A 22,628-nucleotide genomic window follows, 5' to 3' on the forward strand; every position below is an offset into this window, starting at 1 on the left:
ACCTCACCTCCATTCGATCGTTGATGGTATTGTTTTAGTTTTAGCATTTACTTCATTTTTACAATATCACAGGTTTATAAATGTTATATATCCTATTTTTCGTTCATAACTCATATCTCACTTTGTATTCCCTGAACCAGATCAAAATGGGGCCCAATATTCTCATTCAGATTCTGACTGCAATGTACCACCATCCCAGCTGCCTAATGAAGAATACGTGTGCAATGATCCATTTTCTACTGAAATGCAGGCCCAGGATAATGCTGAGTTAGGTAGGTTTTACAATTATATTATAAAATTACCTAACACTATTATTCAGAATCAAAATGATTAGATTACAGACTTGATCAATTAGGTGAGGCTTACACCGTCAAGAGGCTATAAAGCAGAACATAACCATTGTTATTAGACTGTAGTCTATTCTGGATGAAAAGTATTTATGCTTTAGTATATCATTTTTCACCATTTTATTGTCCATTCATTGGTGGTCTGATCAGGTTGAGGTATCAATCCAACAGAAAGTTTAAACTGATTTTGCTCTTCTAAAGTTTAGAATTGCCATTACCTTGAGGAAAATAGCCCTTGAAGAAGAAGAGCATTAGTTGATTACTGGGGCTTGTCTCTATGTCATGTTCTTTCTTCTAATTCTAATCATTTAAATTCATTTATCTACTTTTGCTTTCAGACTATTCCTATGCAGAGCAGTTAGACTGGATCCCTGACAATGATTTAACAGATGATGAAATGAATCCGAGAACATCAGATGAGAGCAGTGATGACGAAGATTTCCCTGCTGTATTGGCTGATTCAGATCCTGACTCAGAGCTGGAAGAAGAAAACCTTGAGGATCAAAATGTTCATGATCAGCTTCCATTGCCAGCAACAAGCAACATCATAGTCAGCAAAAATGGTTCAGTGGTATGGAGCAAGGTCCCTACTCCTCAAGTGGGAAGAACACCGACTAGAAATGTGTACAGGCCTCCAACGTCACATGTCAGGAATCAGAAAACCGTTAATTCTGTCGTCTCTGCCTTCAGTTTAATATTCACAGAGGTCATCATTTACATGATAGTCAAGATGACAAATCTAGAGGGTATGAGGCGGAAAGGAACTCGATGGCAACCTGTGGACCTATTGGAAATGCACGCCTTGATTGGTCTCTTTATTCATTTAGGGGCACGCAAGCTGAGTCTTTTGAGGGCATCTAAGATTTGGCATGGAGCATCGGCCGACAGTGTTGCAATGTGCACTATGAGCTTCAGGCGCTTCATTGAGTTATGTACAGTTTTGAGGTTTGATGACAAAGAGAAGAGATCAAGAAGACAAAGCAAGGATGTGTTTGCACCATTCAGGGATCTGTTCACAAAAGTCAATAACAACTTACAGAAATCTTACATACCATCTCAAAGCCTGACAGTCGATGAACAACTTATGCCATGGAGGGGCCGATGTAAATTTTTGCAATACCTCCCCAGCAAACCTGACAAATACGGACTCAAGCTGTTTCTTATTTGCGATAGCAAGACTGCATACCCGTTGAGTGGAATACCGTATTTAGGCCGACATGGAGACAGAAAGACAAATTTAGGAAGGGAGATTGTAAAAGAACTGGCTACACCCTACTACAAGAGTGGTCGCAATGTGACTTGTGACAACTTTTTCACAGATCTCGAACTGGCACGGTACTTATCAAAAAGAGGCCTATCGCTTATAGGGACAGTACGGAAAAACAAGGCTTTTTTACCAAGGATTTTCCAAACAGGAAAGGATATTGGAAAATATGATAGTAGCTTCTTATTTACCGAAGAAGAAAGCTTAGTTGCCTACAAGTCTAATGACAAGAAGCACGTCGTGGTTCTCAGCACAATGCACCATGCAGCAGATGTGGACACCGACGATAGAAAGAAGAAACCGATAATAGTACAAGATTATAATAAGACAAAAGGGGGTGTCGATACATTCGACTACATGTGCCACAGTTACTCCTGTAAGCGAAAGACGAGGCGGTGGCCAATGGTCTTGTTCTACAATCTCCTCGACACAGCAGTGGTAGCGTCCCATGTGATCTACAAAGATGTATTCCCTGCTGATACCCAAACCCACACAGACAGAGGAAAGTTTAATGAGCTCTTGGCAAAGGACTTGCTCTTTGAGCACTTACAGAGGAGAATGTCACTGGCAAGGACGAATAGAAGAGTAAATCTTTCTTATGAAATCCTCAAGCTTGAAATGAAGTTGTGCTTGGAAGTCCATACAAGGCAATCAGGACAGAAGAGGAAAGCTAGCCAAGGGAGATGCACCATGTGTCCCAGGAAAAAGGACAGAAAAGTCAAGCAAGTCTGTTTGAAATGTGACGCCTTCATTTGCAACGATCACAGCTCACTCATTTGCTCTGTTTGTATGCCGGTTTGAATATGAGCCATTGATCATTTGCCCTGTGATGACATTGGTTGGATTTTGTTTCCATTTATCTGTTCTCATATTTGATTTCATTTTAATTAAATTCTTTTCCTCTACTCAGGTATTTGCCTTGTTTCTTGATTACGTGTTGCATACCTAAAGTTGTGTAGTATGCCTTGTCCAACAGCATTAGCTCAGTTGATAACACACTGGAATTCAGTTGCATACGATGCCTGATTCAGTCCCCAAGGGTAGTCTTTTTTCAGCGAGTGAGAATCTTACGCTTATCAAATCATAATTGGAAAGTATCCTGCGTGAAACCATCATCCTATTCAAGGGGTATCAAGAAATTGTTCCTAATCCATACCATGCTACATGATCCAGAGTAAGCCCTATGCCTATAAGTATAAGTGTAAACGTCCATGATCTTGAAGATCTTGAGTTGCATAGCTCTACTTGCTGAAATATGCGAAAATCAGTGTTACTGTGAAAATAAAAAGTTGTTGATGGACTTACAACTAACAACTGACCAAATTGGACCTTGATTACACAAAGAAATCGTCACTTTCCTATTCTTCACCCAGGATAGGCATATTGAAAATAAAATCACAGGATTGGAGACGAGTACATCAGCCCATGTGCTTCAATTTGAGATTTGAACCGGGGCATAAAGTTGTAAAACATGGTCTGGTTGGTCACTGCTTTGGTTCACACAGTGATTATTTTGATCACAACATTGAAAACCTCATGGGGTGTGACACACCCCAAAGGGAAAAATAGGAGGTTTCCGAGTTTTCTCTACTCATACATAAGGGGGTGTGATACACCCCAAAAGACATAAATCTCAAAATCCAGTGATGACCTTCTGGGGTGAGCAAACTATGCACGTGAGATAAACAAAATTTGGACAGGTGATAGATGGGGTCAATTTAGGAAAAGTTGTGAAATTTGAAGGCTTTAGGACAAAAACTGTTGATTTTAGAGCGAAAAAATATGGGGTTGGGGTGTGATACACCCCAATGGTAGAAATAGGGTTAATGCTACAGTTGTATGTCAGCATCCTATTAGAGACAAAAGAGGGTGGGACTTTGCAGTACGGGTTTGTACGGTCATCAGTGATCATTATATAGGAGGTGAGGGGGCTGGGCATAGTCTTGACAACAGCACACCTGCAACCTTCCCAGGATGAAAAGTGTATTCTATGACCCTAAAAAGTGTATTTTTTAGCAAAAAAGTGTATTTTGTCCGCGTGAGTGGAAAAAAAGTGCGCACTCTATACACAAATTTATATAAAAGCTAACACCAAACCCAATCAAAATAAACTCTGATCTTCATCATTCAAGCAATCTCTAGTGATTACAAAATTATCGATTTATCAAGAAACTAAAACTCAATGACCATTTTAAATTAGCATAAGGCTTAGAAATTGCAATATCTAAGGAAACTGCTTTCGAAACACTCAAAGAAATGACCAAAAGGCCCCAAACATGTACGTAGTATTGATGCTAGTGTCAGTGGAAGAAGTGGTGGTTGTTGTAGCGATGGTGCTCTAGTGGTGGTGGTGATGATGATGAAACTGTGGTGGTAGAAGTGATGTGGTGGTGGTTGTGGCAGTGACAATGCTGTGATGGCGGTTGTAGAAGTGGTGATGCCATGACGGTGGTGGTAAGAGATGATGGTGTGGGGATGATGCTGATGTACCAAATGAACTTGTGATGGTGATATCTGCTAGCCCAGTAAATCAGTTATGAGTAAGTTTTGAGATATAATATTTGGGAGAGTGGTCTTCAGTTCAATACATGACATTTTGCAACAGTGGCAAGATATTTTCTATATATCTTATCTAATGATCCATCTCTCTCTCTCTCTTTTTTTTTTTATGAGCATTCACTCCTCCTCCTCCTCCTCCTACTACTACTTTTACTACTACATCCTACTAATACTATTACTTTGGTCAAATGATGGGAAATTCCTGAGTATGTAATATGCAAAGACAAGTTAAATACTTCTAAAACACTTATGGAGAATTCATTTTGAACCAAATATTGTTCCTAAAGCTGCCCACTTTGTAATTCAAGACTCGTACAAAATAATTAAGGAAAAAAAGATCATTATAAATTTTATAAATCAAAATAGAGTAATTTTAGTTATTATAAAGGGAAATAACCCATTTATGTTTAAATTAATTAGCAATACAGTTTTTAATTGAAGGCTTCAAAGTCAAAGATATTGGTTCAATTAAATTTTCACTTAGAATTTTCTATTTAATAAGTGGCAAAAGTTTAAATGTGGTCTGAGACTATTTAAAGTATAAAACAAGCTTCTATGCATAATCCTATGCAAATCCTCAAAAATGTATGAGAAAAATATTGGTGAAAACCGGCATCATATAAGCAACTGAAATGATAACTATAGTATTAAATGTGATGCATCATTCATTCAGAAACACAGTCAACAGTTGGTGTACGCACGACGACACGTGTGTATCAATGCATCATCAATATCATTCACATCACATATCTTTTTAATCCCCAAAAATCGTATTTGGTATTTGGGGTCCAAAAATCGTACTAAAATACGATTAATCGTACTGGTTGGCAGGTCTGCAACAGGTAGACAATGACAGTTGTAAATAAAGAGAGACCAAGCAACACCCTTTGTTTTTGGGATTATCAACTGTGTATTGTGACCAATGGGTTTGGTGATGCTTATTGTCTCTCATCACGGCTTATCTCTTTGACTCTTACAAATGTTGAGAACAAAAGAGTGGAATTTAATCCAATCTGAATAAGTTGTCGGCTTGCATCAAAGTTGCTTTTGCTTGCCAAAATCCATACAGACCTGCCATATGGTTTTTGTTTCAATCAAATTGCACAGTCTGTGTGGACTAGGAGTAATGGTTGCAACAACTGGTTTGAGTTTACCTTATATGTGTAAAATGTTGCAAATTTGAACACATGGGTGAAAGTTACTCAATGATATTAATCCTGCAAAGGCAGGTGCTCAGAAAAAAAAATCCTGCGACTACCAATAAGAGGAAAAAACAGAAGTGCGGTTAATTATATAAATGCCGTTTTTTTTCATTTTCGAATTCCGGCCAGACAAAAAAAAAACGGCGGGACCTCTTTTTCAAAAATAAAAATCCGGCCATGCCGGATTTTTCCGGCGAACTTTCACCCATGTTTGAACAAGAAACTCAACTTCGATTAATTGCAACTTCAGTTAATCACAACATTTTTGCTGATCCCAAGGTGTTGCGATTATCCGGAGTGGACTGTAATAATAAAAATAATAATAATAATAATAACAGTGCAAGTTTTAGACTTATAGAATTATCAGTGCAAGTACTTAATTGGATTGGAATGATCCTCAGGCAACAGAATTTTATATAAATCCAATCAAACAGGGATATCGAAATAATATGATATAAATCTAAAAAAAAAACACAACATAATTTGGTTCCAGCTTTAGGAGTTAAATGATGCCTGCAAGACTGAGGTAACACCAGTGACCAGGAATAGTAACACGATACACAACAGACCGGATCATTTAATGAATTAATAACTAATAGCACATTAGAGCAAGCAACCATCTTGGGTCACAGGTGCTCAAGAATAAAACAAAGAGGAATAGTTTAAGGAAAGACCAGAAGAGGTTTTTCAACCAATTTACCCCTTTGCTCAACCTATGGCTAACTAAAGTGTTGAACGAGAGCTTAGGCCTGCAAAGGATACACAAAAGGGAGACAATCTGATTGCTTCCATTTCAAACACACATGTCACTAAAAGTTGCCTCACACTCACAAAGAATAAAACATACACTCGAAAGTAACTGCCCCCCCCCCCCCCTCCCTGTGAAGAATCCCAGTCATGGCCTGATCAAAACCAAGTTATTTCAGTCTAGGATAGAACAAGATAAGTGATAACAAAGAATAGAAAATACTTCATGATTTCCCTCACAGAGTAAACTTACACATTTCTGATAACCTAATCTTGAATTCCTCGTAACCTGAAACTCTCAAGGTTCTATCATTGCTTTTATAAAATATTCCAACACATTATTATGCCCAAAGCATAAATTTTAATACATAATACTGAAATGGAAAACAACAAATTCCCATACAACTTTTCTCCTGGAATGACTTGACCGAAAAAACCCCCCAAAAAGTCTCATTTCATAGACATCAAATTGACACACAAAAAAGTCAATTATCCAAGTCAAACTTGATTACATATACAAACCCCCCAAAAAATCTTAAGATCCTAAAAGAAATGCAAGCTAAAGCTAGCTACGTATCTTACACGCATATATTGGTACTGATTCTGACTTAGAAATCTACAGTTTCATTTTTGCTTTCTTTCATTCAATCTACCCCTTTTCACTTAAATCAAACCCAATCACTCATCAAATTTACAAACTCCTTTCATTCATTCCATAACTTAACAAGTGTTCTCAAAATCTATGCATAATATTAAATATTTATTTTCACAATGTGAAATTAGAAAGTAACAAGTTTATCAATAATTCAACCTCAGATCTATGCATATCAAACAACAGCCTAGGATTTAAAAAAGATGTGTGATAAACTATTGACAAAAATTATTTCCTTAATAATTTTTAAAGAGTATGGGAAGACCTGCTTTGCCAGACAACAAACAAAAAAATCTGTTTTGAATCTTCCCTATTAAATCAGAAAAAAGTACCAACCCAAAATGCATGCAATTTCAAAAAATATAATTAATGATCATTTCAAAGGGTGTTATGTGTGATGAATTGTAGTTCAATTCAGTCAAATATACATTTCTGCAAAAAAACAAAACCCAAAAACCCTTTCTCCAATTTTCATTTTACAATTGCGAAGCTTCAGGATAAATTTCAACTCTGGTCTTGACAAAATATCTGTAAACATATCTAATCCGTATAAATGGCAGGTATAAATTGAACTAGCATAATGAACCAGGAAAGAGAATAGGGATTTCTAAAGATGGGTTGTAGGGGGTGGGGGGTGAAGAGGATGTGGGGGTGAAGAGCTAGATGATATAAACATCTAATATTATGAATAAATTTTGATAACAGTAAATTTTGAAAGCAATCTTCATAGGTTGCGAGTCCTACATTCTATACACATCGTTAGAGTACAGCAGGGGAGAGGTCAGAGGTCGTAGCAGAAATATCCAGGCAACAACACCCAAAACAAACAGGAACATAAGCTTGTGCTTGACGGAGGGTGGGTAGCCGAACACCTCATCGAAGGCTGGGAATCCCATGTGGTTACAGAAGGCATGGGCTATCACTGGGGCCATCAGGTGACCTGGGTGATATAGAAATATCAAAAAGGTTCAATACGGATAATGTATCAAGAAGTAATGTGACCCACTGGGTTATTATGGTACAGACTTGCCAATTTGAAAACTTCAAATTTAGTAATTTTAATGTCAAATTTTAGTAATTTGACAAGGAAATTCGTAATTTCTCAAATTGTGTATGAACAACCACAATATTATTATTATTATAGTAGTAGTAGTAGTAGTAGTAGTAGTAGTAGTAGTAGTAGTAGTAGTAGTTGTTCTTCTTCTTCTTCATATCATCATTATTATTATTATTATTATTATTATTATTATTATTATTATCATTATTATTATTATCATTTAAGTATTAAAAATACAAAATTTTCCATAAAATTTCGTATTTGGCCATGAAATTTGTCTAAACTTCGTAAAATTACGAAAAATTCGTAAGATTCGTCGTCATGTATGACGGTATTACATCCAACTGGATAAGATGAAGAATCTAAATCCGAATCTGATTGTCACTCGAGCTCAATTCAATGTTAAGTTTTTGCGTTTGAAGATGGAGAGAGTTCTTGATTGTGGCAGCCATTTTACATGTTTACACTGAGGTCTTCGCTTGAAGGTGTCTAAATCTGTTTTGTTCACAAATGATTCCACGGTGCAAATGGATACTTAAAAAGATGTTTTGAGTTTGCAGATTGTCGTTTCAGTGTTTTTCCTTTGAGTGCCCAAACTTACCTGTCCTTAGAAATAAGTACGCTGAGTAAGCTCCAAAGATAGTCGTGTATCCAAGCTGAATAACTGGGAAGATAAAAGTACAAACAAAATAACTAAATAAGCAGACTTCAAATTTTTTACATGTAAAAGATTCTAACATGCTAATTTCCACAAGGTGAAATGAAATAGAAGTCAATAGCAGAATTAAAATATATTCGATAAAAATAATCAGTCTCATCAAACCACAGAGTGCTGTATATATGAATTTCTTCAAACATATATGGGGCAATGTGGCTCAACTGAACAATATTAGCTTAATACCCGAAAGGTACCGAGTTCAAATACACGCTTCGCTGTGTGGCCTTAGCAAGTCACCTTGCCCTAGCTCCATTTGCAACGCTGCGCTGAGCTGATGCCTGGGTTATTCCAGTCTTCCCTTGGAATAGACCCTAAGGACACATTTTCCTCACGAGATGAATAAAGGGAAGTTATTTTTCAATTATATGCATATATTAATATGTATTTTTAAAATCTATGATGGATAAAAAAAAACAGGACTATCCAATGGACAGCACTATAAAATAGTCAAGATTGTTTTGTTTTTAAGGGTTTTAAGGTGCATGAGACATGTAGAAAGTGGGATAGTGAAAATTAAAAGGATATGAGAAAAGATATAACAAAGGGGAACTGTTCAAATAAGGTTAGTTTGAGATCACCTTAAAGTTTCAGACACCAATACGGGATTCCACCTAGAGGAATACACTCAAATGTTTGCAAAATAAACATCTACTAAACATTTGACTGTTTCCCTATCAGCTCAGGACTCCAGCAAGGGCCAGGACAAAACCAAGTAATCTCATTCCAAGACAAAGACAGAAAGCAACTCAGAAAACAGATATAGGGGATAAATGTAGTGTGACCTCCTACCCACTTCCATAAACTTTCCTATACTTTAAAAATGTAAAAAAAAATAAAAAATTATAATAATAAAATTAAACAAAAAAACAAAAAACAAATTGAAAAAATCTGTTCAATGAAAGATGTACAAACAGTCATTGTATCTGCCCTACAATACAAAAAGACTTACAAGACTGTTTAAGTGCGTCCGCTACACCAGCTTGGCCTTGGACCACCTTTTCAATCATGTGATGAAAATGGGCTGAAACAAAATGATTCAGAGAAAAAAATATTGAAGCAAAGTTACAACCTCAACTATTTGTGTCAAGTGGCCAACTTTTCAAGGAGCTAAAACGGGAAACCCTAATGCACAATACTGTCATGACCAAAAAAAAAAAAAAAAAAAGCAGTATTTTTGGACTATTACATAATATAAACTAGATTTAGAGCTTTTTCTGTTCCTTGATTTAATTTGCAGCAAAAAAGTAAAACCCTGGGACATGTAAGGGTCATTTCCATATATATAAATAGTCCAATCTCTAAAATTTTATTGACTTTTTTTCTCCAGACTGTACCGATTTTATCAGGACAGAAGGACACTATGTTTGTGATATACAACTTAACAGCAGTAGTTCGTTGTTTTCTAAAAATAAACCTCTTGATTATAATTGAAAACAAGTTGGAATGATAAGTATCCATTTTATACCCACAATATTCATTTGGGAAACAAATGTAAATGATTTGAAGGGAAAGAGCGAAAAGATAGCTGGGATGGATTTTGGGGACGTACTCCTGAAAATCATTTTGAAAATGTAATGCAAAATTATGCACTTTGACTTTGTATACCCTCTAGTCCAGATTGCTTTTTGTACATAGAATCAGTAAATCACCTGATAAAAATGTAAAACAAAATTTATGAAAGTTTTCATGTTCATTTAATAGTAATGAATGAAAAACAACCAAAATAAAATAATAGTAAAATGTGATGTCAAAAACAAGACTATTAAAATTCATGGGGAAAACATATAAACATATATATTTATATATCTATAAATATAACCAGTGGAAAAAAAAAAGAAAGAAAGATTTGGAGAATAAAAGAAATTCAGAGGAACAGAAATTTCTAGAAATGAATAAAAATAAAATATTTTCACTGCTGTAAGCTGACCAATAGGTGCCAGCCAACAAAATTATCTGAAATTTTTTAATGGAATGTACAGCACCTATGTTTTCAGTCAACATGCTTACATGAGATGTAAGAAAGATGTGGATACTTACCAACCCCAAAGAAAAGGGGACATACAAAAATGGCCCAGCCGGGTCCTAGCGACGGGACCAGCAATGGTAACATACAGGCTCTGAAAATGAGCTCTTCTGACATTGGGGCCTGGAGAGAAAGAAAAAGAGATGAAGATGAAACATATCTGGAAAGAGCAAGTCCAGTATTGAGCATACAAACCATAACATTATCACCAAAGAGTGCATTGAGCATTTTGTAAAACTGTGCTAGATTGTTTACCGTCTGTGTAAAGTAATGAACAAAAAAGAATACATGAGCTTCGAAAAAGAACAAAATACCAAACATGGAACGTTTCATGCTCAAAATCTGTCTTCCAGAATACATCTCAAAAGACAAGATCAAGTTGCCATTTTCAGACCTCGCTGCGAACAAAACGGCTTCGGACACATGTTCAAACCATTTAATATTGGAGAAACAGACATCTGTGAATGTGGAGAGGGGAAGCAGGATGCCACACAAGTTTTGCAAGGCTGGACAAAGGGATGCCACCAGGCAAATTAAAAAAAGCCTGAAAACTTGGGCGGACGAGATACAAATCAACGTCAAGGGCTTTGTAGGGATTTTAAAAATATCAAATTTGGAATATTGTTTCATTACTTATTATTGCAATTGAGAGCAAATAACACACAAAAGAAAGGAGAGTTAAAGTTTTCAAATTGATAAAATAAGGTGCTGAAAACAAAATATAGACAAATTAATATCAATAGCTATCAGGGGTGAGAACGACTGGTCACATAAAAGGAGAAAATTTTTCATTGTGAAGATCATGACCCACCCATGCAACCATAACCTTTAAATTTGAACTTCACTCAAATTCACTGAGATGCTATCCAAAATTTGTCTCGCAACAATTTCTGACATGACTCGGAGAATTTCAAAAGTTGAAAGTGTAATTACAATTGGTGGTTGTGGTAGGGATGATGATGTGGTGGTGGTTGTAGTAGTAGTGGTGGTAGGGATGATGTGGTAGTGATTATAGTAGTACTGGTCGTATGGATGATTGTGTGGTGGTGGTTGTAGTAGCTGTGGTAGGAATGAGGACAGTGAGCAGACGGCAACCATTTGGCCTGAGAAGACTACACTAAACTCGAAGCTCTATGGTTCTCAGCACGAGCTTGGGAAGACCACAGTATTCCTGCATCTTGATGACCTTCAGCCATAAAGACATCATGAGGGGAAAGAAGAAGAAGAAGAAGAAGAAGAAGAAGAAGAAGAAGAAGAAGAAGAAGAAGAAGAAGAAGAAGAAGAAGAAGAAGAAGAAGAAGAAGAAGAAGAAGAAGAAGAAGAAGAAGAAGAAGAAGAAGAAAAAAACCCATATTCAGCCAATAACAAAAACAATAAAATCACTTAAAACTTAAAAATCAGATAGTTGGCAGGAAGGTATTTGACGCATCTTGTGGGTTAGTACAATCTCAAACATGCCACCATCATTTTGCTGTATCTAATTATGGACAGGTTTGCAATTTTGCGAAATTGATTATTATAGGTTTTAACCGTAAAGGGGGAGGGAGGGGGGGAAAGGATATTACTACTAATAACAACAACAATAATAATAATAATAAAAATAATAGTAATAATAATAATAATAATAATAATAATAATAATAATAATAATAATAATAATAATAATAATAATAATAATAAAGTAATATCAAATAAATCAATGTGTTTATGAATGACGATCAACACCATGTACAGCCTCCTCAAAATAGAAAGTGAAATAAAGCAAAAAAAAGAGTTACCACGATATGATTTCTCAACCAGACATAATTCTTGACTGAAGTCGTCCAATATTTAGCCTCTGTGAAACAAAAAGTGAAAGAATGATTATGATAGATAGAGAAAGAAAAGAAAAATATAAGAGAGAGGGAGAGAGAGAGAGAGAGAGAGAGAGAGAGAGAGAGAGAGAGAGAGAGAGAGAGAGAGAGAGAGAGAGAGAGAGAGAGAGAGAGAGAGAGAGAGAGAGAGACAAAGAGAGAGAGAGAGAGAGAGAGAGAGAGAGGAAGGAAAGAAGCATGCAGATCAAGCTGTGATTGACTTCTTGGGCATACAAAGACATAAATGGTAAAAAGAACACCAGTACTGTTACATATTCATGATATTATTACCTAATAATATACTTTGTTGCTCTTCTATTCATTTTTAATGTAAATTTTGTATATTTATTTGGAATGCGCATTAAGGATTACACTATGATGAAAATACGTGCTATAAATGCCATGTATTATCATTATTATTATTATTATTTATCGGAAAAGCCACTTTATTGGAACAATCTGTATGTCCTAGCAACTGTATTCATGCAATTTATAGTTGTAAATTGGAGCACATGACGTATAATTGGAATGATAAAGCTTTCTTGTAAACAGGAGTAAGGAGGACACTGCCTTATTAAATGTTTAATAAACAGATAGATCCGTTAACTAAGCTAATTACCAATAAATATTAACATGTACACAATATTCTCTTTGATATGATTTGTAAAAAGTAATAGACAAAAATGACAGTAACAGCTTTAACAAAAGAACAAAACCCAAACACAGAACGTGGGGTTTTTAAAAAAAACAAAAACAAAAACAGATCAACGACAGAAAAATATTCTGCCATTGATATGTTTTTTTTTAGTGATGTATTTACATTTTCATTGTCTTTTGTTCTTGGTCAAAGTAGGCTTCTGAGCTTGAAACGTTCCGTGTTTGGTATTTTTCAAAGCTTTTAATTTCACTTTTGTTTGTTACATTTTACATTCCTTCTAGCAGCTTAGTATCACTTTGATATCATATGATTTACCAGATTTCACTCATTAGACAGTCTATGGGTTCAACAAATGTGACTCATCTCCTCGAAATGGTATTAAACCACCTTAAACAAGAGAGTGCAGAGTAGATGGGTGTGCAGAACACTGTAGAGTTACCAGGAACAACTACAAAAGATATCTTAACCTCTACGTCATGGCACAAGATCGGAGGGCTAGAGCTCAGGTGGTTGCTGGCTCGGATAAGTAAGTAAAAAAGTATGGATGTGCAGAAGAAATACAATAAACAACTAAGCAAAAGTCAATTTCATAGGCCCCACCCATCCTCAAAATGTACCCGCGGTGCTGCTTCCTACCACGAGTTTTCACGGCTCTACGATCACCTGGCAACCCAGATTTATATGCTTTCTTGAGGAGAATGAATTTGATATTTTAGATACTAATAACCAAAAATAAAAAACTTCACAGTTTTGATCAGTTTGACTTAATCTGACTGTTATAGCATTTGGATCATTCTGAGATAATACCATTTTGAGGCAATGTGTCACAACTAGTATTGTACATGAGGTTGGCGAATGCAAGTGCAGTGAATGGTGCAATTTTTAAAATGTTCTTTGAAAGATTTTGCTCTTGAAAAAGCATCCCTGTTTGTGCAAGTGATTGGTTAGAGTTTTCAGCTACATGCTGGTGACTGAACTTAAGTATTACACATTGAATCTTTCTGATCCCTGACCACAAGAGAGTAACGAATGACAAAATGAATGTTTATTGTATTATTGTTAACATTTACTTAATTTACATGACTCATCCACAAAAGATGCCATATGAAAAGAGAGAAAACATTAAATTTCATGTGTTAATTTTAAAATGAATTATAAAAATGTTTTTTTTTTAATAACTCTAAAGTGAAAATCGATGTCTTACCAAGATAGAGACGAAAAACCCCATCTAAATAATGCAGGGAGAGAGGACCTAAAAATAAAACCTGTTGAATACAAAAATAGAAATACAATGAGTTAATTCAATCAAAGCACTGTCATGTGATAAAAAAAAACAAAAAACCCACACAATCAGCATGTTTAATAACATTTTGATGGTGAATACTACTTACAACCACTTTTGTATGTATAAATAGTACTGCAGAGAGTACTTTTAATTTTTAACATCAATAATAAACCATCAATTCAATGTTTATAGTACTTTTAGCCTTTTGTCAATAATTTACAAAATTTGATGACAAAATACATAAACAGAGGAGAAAAGATGGTAAAAAAAAAAAAATCAACAAAACATGATTGTAATACTAATAATATTTGGAAAAATGATACCAGTAACACAAAAGAGAATTATTCAACACATCTTTACCATTAACCTCCCTTCATGCCTTCCCGGAAGGTAACATAGAAAACAAAAGGTGTGCTTCTACTTAAGTTGAAGTAAAGATGAGAGACACAAATCATAATTTTAACTATATCCCTAGCAACATGCTCAGATGCTTCTATTGTTGTTACTTCTATAAATTTCCAATCTGTTTTTAATCATCAAAAAAGAAAACAATAGGTTCGGTTGAAACAGGAATTGAAAGACATAATCATGGCACTTGATTTTTAAGGGATCTCTCAACAAGGTATGTGCCGCTATGTGGTCTAGTTCGAGTCCTGACCGGCATATAGTTGAGTCCTTGGAAAAGGCACTTTACTCGTATTGTATCACCATACTGAGGTGTAAAATGGGAATTGTCCTTCAAAATTGGGAGAGTTGGCTGGTATGGATTACCCTCGAAAAAAAACCAACAAAACAAACAAAACTTACCATTGTTAAAAAGAGGGGTACAATAAAGGCGGGTATAACACCCCAAAACCGAATGCCGAGCCATTCTAAAATGCTGTTTGCCTGTGAAACAAAAAAGCAAGCGATTCAATTAAACCAATGCTACTGAAGCCAAATTTTAAAGAATTTACGATTCAAATCCATATAAAAAGTAGTCCTTTCAGTGCTACAAATTTAGACTAACAAAGTGTTTAACAACAAAATCTGGTACTATACCAACACCTTAAAAACAAATGCTGTGCCATTCTAACATCAGGGATGTCCTTTGCTAAAAACAAAAAAATTCTTAATTTTTTTCACGTGTAGCATATGAAAACATTAATGCAAAGCTTCTCTTCCTTAATGCGGGGCAGCGTGGCTCAGCGGCACGGCCTTTGTGTCGTACCCAAAAGGTACCGAGTTCGATCACCCACCAATGTGTGACCTTGAGCTAGTCATCTCGCCCTAGCTCAATTTGCAGCACTGCACTGCGGTTGATGCCTGGGTTATTCCAGTTTTCCCTTGGAATAGACCATAGATACAAATTTCGCCTATGGGATGAATAAATGGAATTTTATTTTAATTTTTTATTTTAATCAAATCGTATCACTCTTAAAGTATTTAAAAAAAGGATAAATACCCATCTAGCTCCCCCTTAAACTATTGAATTTAAACAACTTATAATTTCATTAAAAAAAGAAAAAAAAGAAGAAAAACCAAACAAAAACTGCTAGCCAGAAGATTTCAAAAAGCTGATTTTTTTTCAGCTTTAACTGGAATAAGAGCATTCCTGTAATATGCTAGTGGCCACAGGCAAAGAAGATAAGGACAATAAAATCAATCTTGCTGAAATATTTTTTAAAAGAATTTACGATCCAAATGCACAAAAACATTCAAATTTTAATGTTCAAAAAATTTCACAAACAAAATGATTCTTTGACTTAAAATAATTTTAAAAAAAGAAAAAAAAAAAAAGAAAAAAGCATTTTTCATTTCTTTTAAAATTGTTACCAAAATCAAATATATAAAATAAAAGGATAAAGCATAGTCATCCATTGTTCCTTGAGTTCACTAGATTATCATTTTCATCACACCAAAAACATTTTAAAAAAATAAATTTAGAATTACAAATAATAAATTTTAAGAAAAAGAATGACCCCCCCCCCCCCTCAATCCCCCAAAAAACAAACACAAGACTAGAAAATAAATACTCACCTCAGCTTTGGTTGAATTTTTGGCTAATGACCACAGGATAAGAGGGACTATCACACAGACAAATGACACACTAATGAAACGCTTTTTGATTATTTCAGGATGGTCACTGGGATGATAGAAAAAATAAAATAAAAACAATTTTTTCTTTGTTTAAGTAAGCATTCGATATGCAAAATGCAAAGTTCCAATGATAAAATAGTAAAATTCCACCTTCAAATTCTTAGTTGAATGATGAGATAATAATAATCAATCATTCACAATTATCACAAAACGATGCAAATATTTTAATAAAGCAGGTTTAATTATAAAAAAAATATTAGATCAAGTGATCACCCATAGCAGTAGCAGTCACTATTTAGGCACAGTAAATCACGATTTTAATGGGAATAAAAGATGCAAAACGAATTATATATATTTATTTATTTTCTCGTTCTAAATGTTACATGTTGCTGTTGGTCAGAGACCCTTTGTAAAGCGCTTTGGGCACATTTAGTGGATATTGCCCTATTTAAAAGCTCATTAAAAAAAAATATATATATATATTTTAAAGGGTAAACAATGCTTTCTAGTGGGTAAGTTGCAGACCTGCCAACTTGAAATTGGGGAAATCTGTAATTTTCAGGGATAATAATATAGTAGACATTTAACTGCCTTTAAAATGAACACTTTGTGCTCAATACATCAAAATAACGATGTTAAAACTCCATCATACCAGCTCTGGCATCAGAGTATTGAAGAAAAAACACTTCTTTAGTTCTCCAGTTAGAACCAAAAAATGCATAATTTTATCAAATTTTCGTAGTAGTAGGCACACAGGTCTGATGTTGTGAGCAGAAAAAAATGTCTCACACTCTTCTTCAAGAATGTCTTTCCCAACATGATTTTCAAAAATAAATAAACAAATAAATAAAATGTCAACAAGCACAAGTTATAATGAAAATGAAAAGATTGCTTAATATTTGAATAAGACCAATGGTGCAATATCATCCCTCAGGACAGAAAAGATGCAAGCTAAGAAAATAAAAATCTAAAAAATAAAACTAAAAGTGGAAATTAAAAACAGCTATATGTACATAAATAATTTCAAAATATTGGCTCTGATATTTTTCATATATTATAGCAAGCAAAGTCTCCGCTCTATGTTTAGAAATAAAGGGAGACGTAGGAATTTCGTGTGGTTGAAATTTCTGATAGGGGAAAAAAGGAAAAATAAATTTTCCTCATCGAGTGACAAAAGAATCTATTTATATGAAATGTATTGACAAAAACATAATTGTCATCATTCGCTAAATATCAAACCCCCTATTGAAAAAAAAAAAAAAAATTTTAAAGTAAAACAATGATATAATAAAGACAAGCACGATTAACACACATGACACCTTTGATATCAGCATGTAGGAAGCATAACGAATGTTTCAAACCCAATATGTAACATTTTTGTTAATGAGCTGGGATATTTTTAAAAATATAAAAAGTTAATAATATATACAAAGCAATAGATAATATTAATACAAATATAATATAGTATAGTATATTCGCTTTTCAATAAACATGAAAGATAAAATTTGAAATTAAAATCTTAATTTTTTTTTTTTCATTCAAATTCAACACATATACTTATCTTACTATTCTTATTACAATTACAACCACCTTTTTTTATATTATAACTATAACTAAAAATTGATTTGTTTGAAAATCAAATTAGGTAGGTAACAGAAGGAAGCTAAACAGCCAAATCCTTGTAGTCCTTTTAGAATTAAGTATAATTCAATATATCTTCAAACTCACTCATTCACTTTTTTTTTTTGTAGACAAGAACTTTTTAAAAATTCTAAAGTGAATTAATTAAAGACAGATTTGTTCACAAAGCAAGGGGAGGAAATCACACTTAATCAGTAAAGACAAAGGTGCTCACACCACTCTATATCAAAATGCACAGAAAGGCAACAGGATTTAGGTAAAGTGATCTCCATCTATAACAATACACATTATGCATGGGTGAAAGAAGGTCAGGCCAAAAAAGCCTGAAATCCAAGTTCAACAAATTAAAAAAAACAAAACACCTTGAAACATGAATTGAAATGTGACCTATGCCTCAAAATGGTATTATGGTCTAGATGCCAGAAATATATTAAAATCCATATCAAAAAGCCGGAAATATTGTACCCAATGATTATGTCAACTTCAAAAGGATACTAAGCTGCTAGAAGCTGTGGACTGTAAAAAGTAAAGAACAGAAAATAATATATATATAACAGCTTTGAAAAAGAACAAAATACCAAACATGGAACATTTTGGGCTCAAAGCCCTTCTTCAGCCAATAACAAAAATAGTAACAAAATTATTACATTACTTATCCAGTCAGATGGCAGAAAAGTATATTTTGCTTCCTACATCTCACTTCGGGATGGTATCAATTGAAAAGTCGTAAAAAAATACTCTACGATTGTTTTTACCGTTTTTGTTATTGGCTGAGAAAGGGTTTTGTGTTTGGTATTTTTTTTCTTTTTCAGAGCCGTTATACTCATTTTTGTCAACTTCGAAACAGGCCGTTTTGACATCAGTAATTCAGTTAGTTGTCACTGAAGATTTACAGGAAACCAAAGAGGAATTCACCATCCATTCATCCGATAGCTCTTTCCACTTGAAACTTATTGTGTATAAACATTTCTAAGCCAACTGTGTGAGTCTTTCATGAAAAAATGTAAATAATGTAAAAACTCAAAACAACTTTAGACTGTTCTGTCATTAATCATAATATTAATCCACAAATCACCATTTTGATCACTACACACATTATCTCCCCGAAACAATGCATCAGCATTCTTCTTCTTTATCATATAAACCGACTGACCCAATCTGACAGAGCATTAATGTTGATGTGGAAATGTTGCATCTTCAAAAAAAAAAAAAATTAAACTAAAGAAACATTTATGGATCCTTTCAGATTGTCCAAAGTGTATCATTAAAGGTCTCAATATTACTCAAAAGCGGGTAGGTCGTTCCATAATTGGAAATGTATTTGAAAAAAGAATGAAGGTGACCGGATGAAGGATTTTCTTATCAAGGAGCATAAAGATAACGTTTATTCAGCTAAAGTTACCCCCATTGCACATGTGAAACTGTTCAAATCTTTTCGTAGTTTAATCTAACCCGATTTTACCCTTGTAAATGATTACTATGGACTACATTCTTTTTGCCTTCAGTCTTCATAATAATCAATTGATTAAAGTGTGGATGTAAGGGTAATTCTTAAATCGATGTAAATACATCTTTAATAACATCCCAAAAATTTCTAATATAAATCATTTATCTCTTTGAAAAAGATAAGGGTGTCTAACATATTAGCCCAATTAAAATGACTCCTAACTTATTCACGTCGCAGTGCATTATTAATGCATCAGCAATAAACAGAATTCCTGACTAAAAATTCTCCCCCACATTGTTGAAGCAGCAACAGAACAGGGCATATAGAACCACTTAGCAGCCAACAAAACACAAACAAAACAAAAAATTATGCAAAAACTTAATTTACTATCATTATGATCTGATATTTGTAAAATTAATCTCTAAAAACGCATGTATAAAATTATAATATTGATTATATCCCATATTACTGAAGAGTGCTATTCACAAAGATCGAGTAAATGCTCAATTCCTTGCTAATCAAATTTTAAAAATTGATCTCTCAGTTTAAACATTTTTTTTCCATAGCTGATCACCATTCAAATTGTTATCATAAAACAATTTGTATTTATTTTGGGTGACATTGCCTTTGCACAGTATATGAAAAAAATAAAAATAAATAAAATCAACCCAGAGCCACCCATGCAAATGAAAATACATAACAAAAAAAAAAAAAAAAAGAAATGACAAGACATCAGAAAAAAATAAGGATAGTGGGTATGTGGGTATCTGTTCCTCACCAGATGACCTCAGACATAAATGGTGTGTAGTACAAACTGAAATGATAATAATCAACACACCAAAAATGTAAGGATTTTCATCATTTTCATAAATGGGACATATCCTTATATTTTTAATTCTATTAATATTAAAAATATCTCAAACGTAGAGAAGCCATTTCCAGAAAGTTGAAAAATAAAAAAATTATATATATTTAAAAACACATAATAAATAAAAACGAACATTTAAAAATTTGAAAAACAATATTATAAAATAAGAAGAACCCCCCCCCCCCCCCCCCCCCCCCCTCAAAAAAAAAATCACGATGACATAATAGCAGCAAAGAAATGCAGTAATGAGATTTATCGTTGAATGTTGAAGTAATGTGAACTACTTAAAGCAATGTCACAATGAGTTACTTAATAAATTCAAAAACAAAATTATAAGATTTGATTGAAATATAATATTGAAATTGAAATATTACTTGTGGATACAAAAAGTCAACTGAATGGGGAACACAAGTAGAAATAGGGCCTGTCGTTATTAATAGAATCCACAAAACACCTTGCCAGACATATTTTAATAAAAAATGCCAAACTCAAACAAGTCATGGATAAAACCTAAATGATTTGGAAAGGGTCCCGGACCAACAGCAACACGTAACATGTAGAACGAGACATGACACTGACACCTGTTACTGTTAGACAGTATTACTTTTGACTTTTTATCTTCTATTTTTTAAAAGGGTTTTAAACTATTTTTAAGCGGGGTTTTAGACTCTATTTTTAAGCAAGATATTCTGATATTCTCCTTTTCTTTACTTTGATTATGATTCATTTTTCTGTTTTCGAGCAAGATTGTTCATTTCTTTTCTCCTTAATTCTTGTTTTCTTGGGAGGGGGGGGGGGGGTTGCTGTTTTTTTTTTTTTTTTGCCTTGTTCTGTTTATGAGCAAGATTTTTTAAATTATATTATATTTTTTTCTTGTTCTCTGTTCATTTATTTGTCCCGTGTATTTGAATGCGAAAATTTATTTAACTGTATTTGCCTCTGATTATTTATGACGATTTGTTTTATTTCTATTACTGAGGGAGTCAGTTGATACTCACTGATCCATGTTTTAAAATTTTTTTTTATTTTTTTTTTTGGGGGGGGGGTGTGTAGTGTACTTGTACTTGTACCTTCTCTGATTTTGTTTTGATTCTGAGCAATAAGTTTTGAATTCTATTGATTTATTTTCTTCTTCGATCATTTGCTCTGCTCAATAGACGAACAAAAGCTGACAAACGAGATTGTATCTCCAGAATTTCTATAGTATAAAATGAAAAATAGAAAGTGAAAGTTAAGGAGCCGCCAGTGACAGTGACAGTGATCGACGAGTGTATTCTAATTTTTATGTCTAAGTTTCAGCTTCCCCAATACTTTTCATGTTTTAGTTGGTAGCTACTGTCATCATGGATTGCTTTATTGGGCAGATGTGTATTACCTTGTCCAATTATCTACTCTATTATTTGTGAGTTCATATCGAATTAATATGATTTTCATCATTTCATTCATTTTTTTTTTTCCTTTTGATTTTGACTTTCACTGAAAATAAATTGCTCACATCGAGGATTGTAAATCCTATTATAGACTTTGGGAATTATCAAAAATATTAAAATAAGTACCTATTTTTATCCTTGACTGCTCCACTCCAGACGTAGAGGCTACCAACATAAATGACAGCAAATAGTAAACATAACAAAATCGCTTGCCAGGCCGGCAACAAAAACACAACATTCGCCATGTTGTAAGCGGAAGTTGATATTCGAACAGGAAAAGAAGATACTCGTGGTTTGTCGTATTCGCCATGTAAAAGAGAATTTATAAAGCTGTTCCATAATATTTTAACTTTTTTGTTGTTGAGAATTTATGTTGTTGGGTTTTGTTTTGCTTGCTTGTTGTTTTTGTTTGTTTGTTTGTTGTTGCTTTGTTTTGTTTTTTAATTCGTTTTTTTGTTGGGGATTTTTTTGTCTATTTTTTCCTGTTTGTTTTGGGTATTTATCTGTTTTTTTTTTTGGTTTTTTATTTTATTTTATTTTTTTTACAATTTTTGTCTTGCTTTGTTTTCTTTTGTTTTTCGTTCCGTTATGCCACTAAAGTCGCAAGCCCATTATATCAAAGCACAGACAAGTAGGATGCTGGGATTTCCATAATGGAAAGAAAAAAAAAACAACTAATGCCCACGAAGAATTAAAGCCAATTCGAACACATCTCTTATCATTATCGGGCCAATATTAGAATATACCAGCGCTGGTTAGGACCCCCATACACAAAAAAAAAAAAAAAGACATAGGCAAG

The 22,628-nt window shown here is 33.9% G+C and overlaps 1 protein-coding gene across 2 annotated transcripts; it reads right to left on the reverse strand.

Moving 5' to 3' along the window:
• Positions 1-4,268: 4,268 nt before the first annotated feature.
• LOC144962545 (CAAX prenyl protease 2-like) lies at positions 4,269-22,206 on the reverse strand. 2 transcript variants are annotated; one of them, XM_078895573.1, is made up of 10 exons: positions 21,956-22,206; positions 20,310-20,345; positions 16,384-16,489; positions 15,172-15,252; positions 14,284-14,344; positions 12,347-12,405; positions 10,584-10,692; positions 9,496-9,567; positions 8,430-8,492; positions 4,269-7,711 (listed from the first exon to the last, which is right to left on the reverse strand). In XM_078895573.1, exons 1-10 carry the CDS (start codon positions 22,072-22,074, stop codon positions 7,512-7,514), a joined length of 906 nt encoding a protein of 301 aa, XP_078751699.1. In that variant the 5' UTR covers positions 22,075-22,206; the 3' UTR covers positions 4,269-7,511. The 2 variants fall into 2 exon arrangements, with proteins under 2 accessions (XP_078751699.1, XP_078751700.1); XM_078895574.1 differs by lacking the exon at positions 20,310-20,345.
• Positions 22,207-22,628: the final 422 nt, after the last annotated feature.

The sequence above is a fragment of the Berghia stephanieae genome, chromosome 1 (genome assembly GCF_034508935.2).
Source record: "Berghia stephanieae isolate SIO BIC M18660-M18661 chromosome 1, UCSD_Bste_1.3, whole genome shotgun sequence".
Lineage (NCBI taxonomy): Eukaryota > Metazoa > Mollusca > Gastropoda > Nudibranchia > Aeolidiidae > Berghia > Berghia stephanieae.